Below are 13,138 nucleotides of genomic sequence, written 5' to 3' on the forward strand. Positions count from 1 at the left end.
AAACGGATCCATCACCTGCTCACTCAGCCAACTGTGAACTATTTTTTCACAAAGCCCATCTCTGATATTTTCATTCCTCATGGATTGATGTTCCGGATTTATAGAGATGAGCATCTTCCTGGATCCCTTTCATGATTCTTTCTTTATCACAGCCATCAACCTGTGACACATGAAAGACTTCAGAGACTAACATGGGCTGACCAATGTCTACGGCTTTTACAATGGTTTTCTCAATCAGAACATGCACAGACTTTCCCTCCACAACTAGATTGTAGGTTAACTTCAATTTTTAAGAGCAGGTTTGGTGTGAAAAGATTTTAATCTTCTGCAACTGTCAAGAAATCACCCGTAGAGTTCAGCTATATAGTGCAGACAAGTATAGCTAAAAGCACTGAATAGTCTTGACATGGATTTAACAGAAATGGCATCTGCAAAGATGTCCTTGAGAGAAGGTAATCCAATCAACTTCAGTTTCCAGGATTCTGAGAGGTGAATGTCCATCACAAGGAACTAATAGGGCAAATAATGAATGATGCCATCCTGACTGACAACCTTCTTCCTGTTGAACTTTAAGAACACCTTGTACCAAAGTAGTCAAACTCTTGGATTTTTATGGACACTTGTTTTGGAAATGCTAGCCAACTGGCCTGATGGATTTCAAATGGACATGCAGTAATGTGTGGCCTGTTGTGAAGTGCTTAAGTCAGTGAGCAAAAGGTCACCTTTCTGCTGAGGTATCAAAGTGCTGGATGTTGCAACTGAAAGGTAAGTTAAAGGAGCATTCATGTCAAGGACTAGTGGTGGTGGTTCTTCTTGGTCTCTGTGACAGCAGTCGGTTAGTCACCCACAAGTGGACTTCGATCTCCATGCTGATCCTTCAGCTTTTTCTTAAAGAACAGAATGGTTGAAGGTTTGTAGGTGATGACCCAGGGTTCAGATGGGGATGGCTGGTTGCAATTCTCAGAGCTGTTTTGTGCAGGAATTCTACGAGATCTAAGGAAAACAATAAAATGACATTGTAAATACAAATTTGCATTTATTTTGAATTCTTAGACACTATTTTTTTTTTGCAATTGGAACTTTCAGCTACAAGAATGCTATTATCGATGGAGAAGAAGTAATTAGGACTTTACAAGGGTTGCCTCCTTTCTAAAATGCTCAAGTTTCACACAGGGCATTCATTCAATTATCTAGGCATATGGGGGGGGGGGGGGTGGTGTGCCTTAATGTAGAGAGTTGCAATTGTTTGAAATACTTCAGTCTCTTTGAAACAATCAATCTGTACACATGTACAGGGTATATTTCAACCAACTGATCCAATGCCACCTCACAGAAGAATTCTGTTTCCTGCTGAATATTTTCCTTCATGTAAAGTATTCTCCCCACATTCTACCAACTCTCCCCGTAGATTCTACCACCCACCTCTGTACAAGAGATACCTTACAGCAGCCAATTAGCCTGCACGTGTTTGAGAAGTGGAAGGAATCACGAGCACCCAGGAGAAACCCATGCAGACATAAGGGGAATGTGCAAACTCCACACAGGCAGCACCTAAGGTCAAGATTGAACCCAGACTGCTGGATGTGTGAGGATGAATTCATCTAACATCACTTTATGCAGTGTCTTTCATCTTTGAAGTGGGTACAATTATCATATCCAAGCTATCATCAGCTGAAGAGGTGTGGCAAGAATATAGTATTTTCCTTCTGATCACGTTACTTCTTTCATGATCTTTGATAGGTTATCATTTTGCCATTCAATTTCACTGGAAGACGGGCCCAAAGGTCTTGTTGCTCAGCAGCCCACTGGCACTGTGATACTGAACCAAAGACACCAGGAGGATTCCAGTTTCAGTCCGTGAAGAAGGATGTAAAACTACATCATGCTGAGTCAAGGTATCAAAAGAGGAGTGCTACCAAGACAAAGATGCTGAAGAAACTCAGCAGGTCACACAGTAATTCCACCACCTGTGTGCATTGCAGAGTGAACAATGACAAAGAAACAGCACGTTAATACCTAGTTAAATCATTGCCTTGATTTTGCAGGGAATGTCAGTGAAAGTGCAAGTAAATGACCTGAAACTTTGGGATGTCCAGCCATGAAAACACAAACAAGAATTCCTGAATTGGCTGTTACCGATGTACCATTATTTGCCTCTGCATTGTACTCAGGCACTGGACTGCTCATGGAAACATTCCCTACATCAGCACACAATATGCCAGAGGAAGTGAGCGGGTCAAGCAGCATCTGTGAGAGGAAAAGAGAACTGTTGATGTCGCAGGCTGGAACCCTTTGCCATGTCTGCTGGCTCTCACATGGATGCTGCTCAACCCGCTAAGTTCCGAAGAAGGATCATGTGCTGCTCTAGATTCTAGCAACTGAAGTCACTCCTGTTTCTGCAACACTCCCTGTATGTTGTGGAATCCCACAACATACTTATTCCCACAAAGTCATGGACATCCTATGCCAGTTTGAACCAGAAAGATGACAGGAGGTGGCAAAGAGGTATTCAGGTCAAAGTTAGTTCGATTTGATCTTTCAAAATCAATGAATATAATTACATGTGCTTTTGGAAGTTTTAAAGTGTTCATGCTTTTAAAAAACTTTCAGTGATAATAGACTCAATATTTTTGAATGTTACCATGTATTTGAATATACATTGCGACCTTTTATGTCTTATTTTCCTTTGATGTAATTTTAAAAAATGTGATTAAATGTTCTCACTTTTCCAGCTGAAATATAGTCTTACCTTTATTCTTTGATTCACAGTATGAATCAAAAGCTACAAAATATATGTAACCCTCAGGATAAGCTGCTCAGATGTTTTTTTTTTGGTTAGTTTAGGTTAGGTTTTGTGTGTGTGTAGATATATATATATATAAAAATATTTTTTTTTATATATCTTTACTGTCTTCACCCAGTGCAGAGGAGGATGGACCTATTTTATAATGTTTGAAGTTGTATCTTTATATATATATTACACACACACACACACACACACACACACACGTGAAATTGTATTTTCAGTTTTGTTCCCTTTTCTTCATTGTGCCAATAAAAAAAAGATTTGAAAAAGAAAGAATATTTTTGAATGTAAGTCAGTTCTTTCTAATTTGGGGGTTTGGTTTAGCCAGTTGTCAAACCTTTCTCACCTTTTTAGTTGGTAGACCTTGTTCTCTCCCACAATCTGTCCCAGATGATCCTCCTGGTGCACAGGGCCTCATGGTGAGGAAACCAAGTACTTTCATCTTGCCCTTGCAACCTGTACAAGGTACTTTATCTTGGAAGCCTGGGGTGAGTGTGAACCTACTGAACCACTGAGGTGTCAGACATAATAAACCAAAGCTAATCCCAGTGCATTCAAGGGTTAATTTTATTTGCAGCACGGTAGAAGCCAATTTAAACTCGTGCTTCCCGATTACAACAATTAACCTACAAACACATTAACTTTGGGAGGCCGGAGGAAACCAGAGCACCTGGGGAAGATCCATGCAGATACGGGGAGAATGTACAGACTCCTTACAGACACCGCTGGCATTGAACCTGGGTCGGTGGCACTGCAGTGGCGTCCCACTAACTGCTAAGCTAAACGTGCCACCCAAATTGGTAGACACCACGTACAACTTTCATTTATTGCCATTATTTCTGCGGTTTTCTCCACACCTGGAATAATAACCATAGCAGCACAAGCACTTTCCATCACTCAGCACACATCAGAAATCTGCCGCATGCCTCAAACTGAAGATTTCTCTGAAACAGATCAAACCACAAACTTGGAAAGCCTGCTTTTCTGATTCTAAACTTTAAAAGGATCAATGGCTTGTTGAGGCTTCTGCCTTCTTTCATGATTATATCTGTTCAAACGCCAGAGGCTCATCTGTGGTTGTTGTGGTCATTGGCTGGTTTGAAGGCATGTGCAACCCGAAAGGAATTGAAGGAACTCCAGAGGCTTTCAGCTCCATGATCAGGTATAATTATAAGCTGACAGTCCTGTCATTTTAAGTTCTTTACTTTTACAATACGTAAAGATGGAACTAAAGAGAGAAATTGCCCGGAAAGCTGTTGAACCACCAAAGGCCAAGTTGAGCCTTGTTCTTTACATTGAATGTACATATGCTTCCATCTACTTTGCATACAACAGAAAACCTGCCAATTACAGTTCAGGGTGTCATTGTTGCAAATACTAAATCACTGAACTCTCCTTCTGGTATTATCTTCAACAGGGCTGTGCTGTTGAAACTTGCCCCACTTTAATGAACAACCGATATCTTTTCTCACACGCCAACGCTTGGAAGGTTAACTACTCAGCAGTTCAAAATTCCTTGAATTAAAACAAAGAAAACCTCCCAAAGCTGCCTCTCACTTCAAGATACCAAAGAGCAAAGCCTCGTCATACATTAACCTTTCCACCTACCTCTGGTTTGTATTCCATCTTAAACACGTGTCAGTATATCAAGTATCATGGTATTTTTTAAAAATTGCTCATCCTTTGGATTATTGTGTAATGAGAGTTTACTGTTATGTAGTAAATTATTTACTGTACACTGTACAGATGCACCAAAATTCTTACTTGTTGCAGCCAAACATGTACATAGATACACCAACCACAGTAGTGTACATTAAATTACCACAATATGCCAGGACAGTAAAAGAAATTATAAATATTAATGGAGAGATGGGCGAAATATTCAACTATCAGAGGACATGGGAAAAAATACGATGCCTCAATATCTTGGGGATCCTAGACTAGGTTATGTTTAGCATTACAGTTGTGTGGGGAGGCTCAAGAACTTGATAGCAGTTGGATAAAAACTGTTCTTGAACCTAGAGGTGCTGGATTTCACGTTTCTGCACCTTTGTACTCAAGGTAGCAGGGAGAAGAGGTTGTGACCAGGATGATGCGGCGGGGGCGGGGGGGGGGGTGGTGGTGGGGGGGTGTCTTTATGATTATGGCCGCCTTCTTGTTAAGCAGCATCTCACATAGATTGCTTCAATGGATGGCACTTGAAGTTTGCTTTATACTCAAACAGTGATCAGACCACCATCAACACCATTCAGGCCAGGCAAGGGATCTATTCCAAATTCAAACATATGTTGTTAATTCTGCAATGCACTATGCATATGATTATAAAGAGTAGAAAAATCTGCTTAAAGTAAAGATTTCCTGTTGAAAAGGTGGCACTAATGGAGATATAAAGGGGATCATTATGCAGGCTCTCAGAGCAATCCCATACCCATTTATTCCTCTGGAGTTTATTCTCTGACATGCCCATTAAAATTCCCTCTTATTGTTGCAGTACCCAACTACTATAAGGGTGATTTAGTGCATCCATTTAATCTGCCCATCAACACATCATTAAGATATGAGCGGATACCAGAGCTCCTGTAGTCACAGGGAGAATGTGCAAGGTCCACACAGGCAGCATCAGAGGCCGTGATTGAACCCAGGTCATTCGAGTGTGAGGCAAATGCACTATCTCATCAGTGCAAGTGAAAGGCAAAGAACTATATTTACATACTGGCTTTCACAACCTCATAACATCGCAGCCAATCAACATCTAGTCATGGTATTGTAGTTGGATCAGTATGTGCGTATCTCAAGATCCCAGAAGCAGCGCAATATTAATGCTCAGATATTTGTTTTAGTCATGCTGGTTGAATCACAAGTGGTTGTCACATAAGACATTAGAAGTAGGAGTAAGAGGAGGCCAATCGGCCCGTCGAGCCTGCTCCACCATTCAATCAAATCATGGCTGATCTGATGACCAGCTCATCTCCACGTCCCTGCCTTTTCCCCATATCCCTTAATTCCCCTACTTTGTAAAAATAGATCTATCCAACCTTGTCTTAAATATATTCACCGAGGTTGCCTCCACAACCTCAATGGACAGCAAATTCCACAGATTCGCCACCCTCCAGGAAAAGCAGTTCCTCCTCGTCTCCTTCCTAAGTCTACTACCCTGAATCTTGAGGCTATGCCTTCTAGTTCTAGTCTCCCCCACCAATGGAAACATCTTGCCTACTTCTATCTTATCTATGCCTTTCATAATTTTATACATTTCTATAAGATCCCCTCTCATTCTTCCAAATTCCAATGAGAACAGTCCCAGATGCCTCAAAAAGTAAAACACGAAAATCTGCAAACACTGTAGTTGTCCAAAGCTGGAGAAACTCACTGTCCTTTATATAGCAAAGTTAAAAATGCATAACCGACGTTTCGGGCTAGAGCCCTTCATTTAGGTATGGAAAAATATCAGCAGGAGTCCAAACAAAAGTTATTACCTCACCTGCCAGTGATGCACCAAATGTCAATCCTGATTATATCCTCAAGCCTCTGGTGACATGAACTCATTGCCTCCTGCTCCAAAGCCAAGAATTTGAGCCAGAGATGGCCATCAAGAAGGGTCTATTACTAGGTTTTTCATTCCCCAACTTAAAAAAAAAACTTAGTCCCTGTTTAGTTTTTCATGTGGTGAGCTGGAGGCTGGAGTGGAAATGGGAAACAGAAATAGCTGAAAATGGGCATTGATGTGTCTCGGACAGGACTAGTACAAAGGCAATATTGGGCATGGACTTCATCGGCGAGGATCCAATTGGCTGACATTACCAAATATTATTCTCTTGACCTCACTCTCAAAGGGACAGGCGCCTTTTTGGTTCTGTCATTTTCAAAACAAGTGGATGAGATAAATAAAAACTGAACACATGGAACATATCTTGGAGTAATTCATTTACATTCCAAGTATTTACCACAGTTTGTTGTTCCTTTAATCTCATTTTTCAAATAGAATCCATAGTATTGAGACTAATACTGTCGTTCAGCTGCTAAAGTTTTCATTATTGTTTCCCCTGAGATTAGCTTCCATCAAACCAAATTTTAAATGATTTTTTTTAAAATCAGCCTACTTTCTGGTCATTAAATATTGGACTGAATATCAACTCTACTAATGATTTGTTGTACTTATAAAACAACAGGAACCCACCTTACCACTGAGAAAATGATGAATCGGAAATTCTCTCAAAGTCTTAAAGCAGGCGATCATCTAGAAGTGTTTGCAAACCCAATAAAATAGTTTTCCAGAAATTGGGGAGAACCAAGGTACTCACTGTTCCCTAGGTCTGTGCAAAAGTCATCGTTGGACAGCAGAGAAACTGGCCCTTCAGCCCAACTCTTTCATGCTATCCACTAGGGAAAAACCTCCTGGATCTTGCTGCAAGCAGACCAGGGGGAAAAAAAAGTTTATCAATTTTCCTTTTAAATGATCTGCTTTATCTTTTAATTTTCCATAAACAGACTTCTTTCTTGAGAGGCCAAAGACCATGCCCTGAAGGTTGTGATTTGTGTTGGTGAAGTGCAGTGGGTCTGGTGTGGGTGTCAGCACCAAATTCCTGCCTGTCATAGCAAAGTGTTGCATTGCCTGGGAAATTATGGAGTCACACAGTGTGGAAACAGGCCCTTCAGCTCAACTTGGCCATTCTGACCAAAATGTCCAATCCACACTAGTCCTATCTGCCTGTGTTTGGCCCATAATCCCTCTAATTCTATCCTATACAGTATTCCTCTCCAACTCTTTCTTAAACATGGCAATAGTACCTGCCTCAACACCCTCCTGTGGTAGACCATTTCATACACCACCACTTTTGTGAAAAATGTCAGGTTCCTGTTAAATCTAAATTAAAGCAGACGAGGCATTCTGCTTCATAAGATCAATATAAAAAATAATCTTATGATACCATTGCAAAGAAGCACGGAGATATTCACTAAAGTGTCCCAATGAATTTTCATCCTTTAATTAAGTACAGGTGAAAGATCACAAGCATGTAACACAACACCACTTCTCACTACCGTATATTTCAGTGTATAAGTTAAGTCTTGAAACCCTCAAAAATCAGGGGTTGACTTAAACAGCAGAAACAAAATTGAGAACTTAAATTCAACTAAAAAAATACTCGCCGTAGATTCAGCGTATAAGACGATCCGAACCTCCCCACCGCTGGCCCCGCCACTCCCCGACACCTCCCCACTGCCACCATAACCAACCCAGACAATTTACAATTGTAAAGCCTGAGGTCGCTGCTCTTGCCCAGGAGACTGAGGTTTTTGCTCCTGCCCGGGAGGCCGAGATCCCCACTCCTGCCTAAACCAATATGTAGCCGTGGTTCCTGTGCCGAGCACACTTGGGCAGTGAGGTGAGCTCTTTGATGCAGATGGCACCGCACCCAATGTTGAGAATGGAGTTGCCGTCAATGTATCTGGCTGTAGGCAATGCTTAAGACTTGGACCCATCTCCATTTGGCAACTTCCCGGCCAGAAGCAAAAGTATTTTATTTTACTGTTATTGTAATCATTTGCTTGCTTATTTTTTGGGAGTTGATTTATTCACCTGATATATGATAAAACCATAAAAATGAGGCAGAAAATGGGGACCAGACTTATCTGAAGTTCGACTTATACGCCAAAATATAGAAAACCTGTTTCTGTAACCCTAGATATTTTCTGACATGCTGCATATTTCAAACATTCTCTCTTATTTGCAACTTTTAGCACTTTTGGTGTTTCATAACATATATTCCCAGCATTTTCTTATCTTTCCTCTACTTTGGCTTATCTTCTTGTTATTCCTTCCGCAGATAAATCAGCTGCAATTAACAGGATGTCACCGTCATTTCTCAGTTAGGTCCACCTTAGCCTCTCTTGGGCTCCAACATTCACCGACATTCCCCTTCTTCTCTCACCCCTTCTCCTTTTCTGCAAACTTGCACGTTCCATTTCTAACTTTGCCTTGTTCCAAAGGGAGGTCATTGACCTGAAATTGTAAACTTGTTTCTATCTCCACAGAAAATGAAAACTAAAAATGCTGCAGATTCTGCAAACCCACAATTAGGACATAAAAGGCAGATCGGGCAGCATCTGCGGAAAATGGTACAGAGTTAATGTTTCAGGTTGGAAAGATCTGAAAGTTTAACTCTATTTTTCTATAGATGCTCTCTGAATTAATGAGCATTTCTAACATTTTCTACTTGTATTAGTCTCTGCTAAATATCTCCACCATTTTGTGTTTTTACTTTGGTAAATAGATTATGTAGAGATTAAAACATTGACCACTATATTTACTGGAAAGCAGCAGTGACCACACCTAAATTTAACAAGGGCCATCAATTCATTTCTACTTAAATTTATTTTTCCTCAAGAAATAGAGAATGATTCCATGAAACACACCTGGATTGATTTCATGAAAAACACCACAGGAAAAAGAACCTCAGGGTTGTATGTGATGTCATGTATGTACTCTGATAATAACTTTGAACTTTGAGTGTACCTGCAGCTCAAGATTTTACAATGTAGTATCTCATAATAGACTTACATTCTTGTGTAGTTTGGATCAATATTTGGTTTAAGATTGTCCATCAGCTTCAGTCCGATAGTACCTGATCAAATCCCAACCATTGTTAAGAGGAGACCCATTCTGACCCTTGACCACCACCAAAGGATAACAAAATCAAAGTCTAAACAATCAAACAGCTACTGACTAAGTGTGATTTTTGAGCTAGCATTATGGCTGTTCACTGTCTGCTCCATGTTTAATTCCACCCCACTTACCTCTCAGACTATTCCACCTCTTGCTCAGGGATCTCCTGTTATATTATCAAGAACATTCTGGCAGCCCTTCAGGTGCTGTTGAATTGAGTGCCTTCATTCATTCATGAAGGCCACGTTCTGACAGGGTATGGGCTGTCCCAGGGAGGATCTCAGCAAGGCAGAAAACACTCCATATGGATGGCTGCAGCTATGTATCATCTCCATGCCAAGGCCCAGATCAGCCGAGAGTGAAAATATGCTGGGGAGAAGAGTAGCCCTTTATAAATGTGGTTGGGTAGCAGCTTCGTCCCGCAGGCTGTGAGAATATTATGAACCAGAACAGTCTCAAATATTTAGAAACATTTATTTTGATTATGTACTGTGAATTGTGTGCTTTTATGTGTGCACCTTGGTTTGGAGAGACACAGTTTTCTTCAGGTTGTTTATGTATAATCAGACGATAATAAACGAATTTGAATTGTATAATGAGACGACAAACCCAAACTTCTTTGTCATAATCAGCCATTTATCTTCCACGATCTAAATTTGTTCCCTTTGACCTCAAACCTCATCGTGCGCCATCCATTCCCTCATTTCAAGACCCTTGATCCCTCAGCAATATTTTAGTCTCTTTTTCTCCCCTTCCCTCTCTCTTACTTCTGTTTATGTTCTCTCAGTTGTGAGTGATTTTACTTTGCAGTGGTAAAAAATCTAACTCTCAGATTAGATAGCAGAGGTTGTGCAGAGATGGGTATTGGTACATTTGATGCAAAATAGTAATGCAAAATATTTGCAAGGAAATAATTAGAATGCAAAATATCGCCAGAGTATGAAATACATAGTCAAACTACAGCTGTAGTTACTCTATAACTTGGCAAGACCTAGCCTTGTTTATATATTCTTACAACGTAGAAGGAGCCTATTAGCCCCATTAAGTCTATACCAGTTCTCAGAACAATCCTGTTAATCCTATTCACCCATTTATTTTCTTTTCCCATTCTCTCACACATGCCCATCAACACTCCCCAATTTCTCCTACCATTCCACGACATTACAGGACCAATTAGCCTACAACCAGCTCATTTCTGGGATGTTGGATGAGGCCATAGCACCTGCAGGAAACAGGTGCAGCCACAGGGACAACATGTAATCTCTGCAGATAGAACCAAAGGTTAGAATTGAACCTGGCTTGCTGGAGTTGCCCATTTCCAATCTTATGATGGTCAGAACAGCTGAGAATGCCTGGGTCTAGAACATTGCCCAATAGTGATGATTCTGGGCATGAATCATCTTCATTCACGTGGCAGCATTTATTTGGATCCTTCATGTCACACACTGTTAAATACAGAACAGATACCATTTTAGATCTTTCATTTAAATTTGGGTCGGCACCAATGACGTCTGGAGCTGGAGGTTCTGTTAGAACCCAAGTTGGACATCTGAGAATAAGACCATAGATGTAGGAGCAGAATTAGGCGTTTTGGCCCATCCAGTCTGCTCCCCTATTCGAATCCTAGCTAATTTATTTTTCCTCTCATTCTCCTGCCTTCTCCCCATAACCTTTGGCACCCTTGATAATCAAGAACCTATCAACAACCAGCATGGTTAGCGAAGCAGTTAGAGAAACACTATTACAGCACTAACGACTCAGGTTCAAATTTGTCTGTAAGGAGTTTGTATACGTGGGTTTTCTCAAGGTTCTCTAGTTACCTCCCACTTTTCAAAACATAAGGGGATTATAGGTTAATTGGGGTATTTGGGCAGCATGGGGTTGTGGGCCGGAAGGGCCTCTTCCTGTGCTGTATGTCTAAATTTAAAATAAAATAAATTTAAATGGCTTTCAACTCATCCAAAGGCTTGGCCTCCACAGCTGTCTGTGGCAACGAATTCCACAAATTCAACACCCTCTGGTGAATAAGTTGTTTGAACTGACAGCATTTAAGGATGTGATGGCTCAAGTATAGAATGATCTTATATCACATATCACCATATACAGCACAGAACAGGCCAGTTTAGCCCTACTAGTCCATGCCAGAACAAATCCCCACCCTCCAATCCTCTCCCCTCCATGTAATTATCCAGTCTTTCCTTAAATGTAAATAACGTCCCTGCTTCAACCACCTCTGCCGGAAGCTCATTCCACATCCCAACCACCCTTTGCGTGAAGCAATTTCCCCTCATGTTCCCCTTATAATTTTCCCCCTGCAATCTCAAACCATGGCCTCTGGTTTGAATATCCCCCACTCTTAATTAAAAAAGTCTATCCACGTTGACTCTCTCTGTCCCTTTTAAAATCTTGAACACCTCCATCAAATCCCCCCTCAATCTTCTACGCTCCAGAGAAAAAAGCCCCAGGCTGCTCAACCTTTCTCTGTCACTCAAACCCTGACATCCTGTCAACATTCTCGTGAACCTTCTCTGCACTCTCTCTATTTTGTTTATCACCTTCCTCTCATTTGGTGACCGAAACTGCACTTAGAAATGCTTTCCAGAAGGACAAAGCTGGCCAACTTTGGGAGGCTGTCTGGTCCAAGGAGAAGACTGGCAATCTGGCAGTATGATTAAAAGATATAAATGTTTAAGTGGATAAATAAATCTCTCACAGAAAAGCACTGATAGAGAAATTTAAAGAGCAGGAATCTTGAGTTGTGTGGATTTGAATTGCTTGAGATAGGAAAATGCAGAATGAGAAACTGTGCCATTCTGAATTTATCAGAGATATAACTGTTGACAGCCTAGGTCAATGTCACAAGGTGGAATGAAGACTATATAACCATTTACAGCACAGAAACAGGCCAGTATGGCTCTACTATTCAGTGCTGAACATCATCTCCCACCTAGTCCCACTGACCCACATTTGGCCCATAACCCTCCATACCTCTGCCGTCCATATATCTATCCAACCTATCCTTGAATATTAACATTGATCTCACTTCTACCACCACTGCTGGAAGTTCAACCCATACCCCCAGCACCCTCTGTGTGAAGAAATTTCCCCTTATGTTTCCCTTAAACTTTTCCCCTTTTACTCTCAACCCATGCCCTCTTGTTTGAATCTCCCCCACTCTCAGTGGAAAAAGCCTATCCATGTTGACTCTATCCATCCCCCTTATAATTTTGAATACCTCTATCAAATCCCCCACTCCAGAGAATAAAGACCCAGCCTGCTCAACTGTTTGCTGTAACTCAAACCCTGAAACCCTGGCAACATTCTTATAATTCTCCTCTGCACTCTCTCTATACTGTTTATATCCTTCCTGTAATTCGGCGACCAAAACTGTACACAATATTCCAAATTTGGCCTCACCAATGCCTTATACAATTCCAACACAACATCCCAATCCTGTGTTCTATACCCTGATTTATGAAAGCCAACATACTAAATGCCTTCTTCACCACCCTATCCACATGTGATTCAACTTTCAGGGAATTATGTACCATGACTCCTTTGTTCCACTGCATTCCTCAATTGTCTACCATTTAACATGTATGTCCTATTTTAATTAGTCCTACCAAAATGTAGCTCCTCACATTTATCAGTATTAAACTCCATCTGCC

General features: G+C 40.9%; 1 protein-coding gene across 2 annotated transcripts in view; it reads right to left on the reverse strand.

Annotated features, from left to right (window-relative positions):
- Positions 1-300: 300 nt before the first annotated feature.
- The window catches only part of kremen1 (kringle containing transmembrane protein 1), a 187,490-nt gene continuing 174,652 nt past the window's right edge, over positions 301-13,138 (reverse strand). For both annotated transcript variants that reach the window (XM_069932928.1, XM_069932930.1), the window contains one exon: positions 301-993. In XM_069932928.1, the coding sequence (XP_069789029.1) occupies positions 837-993 (157 nt within the window). In that variant the 3' untranslated portion in view covers positions 301-836. The remainder of the gene's footprint in view (positions 994-13,138) is intronic.

This window comes from Narcine bancroftii, chromosome 4, assembly GCF_036971445.1.
Source record: "Narcine bancroftii isolate sNarBan1 chromosome 4, sNarBan1.hap1, whole genome shotgun sequence".
Lineage (NCBI taxonomy): Eukaryota > Metazoa > Chordata > Chondrichthyes > Torpediniformes > Narcinidae > Narcine > Narcine bancroftii.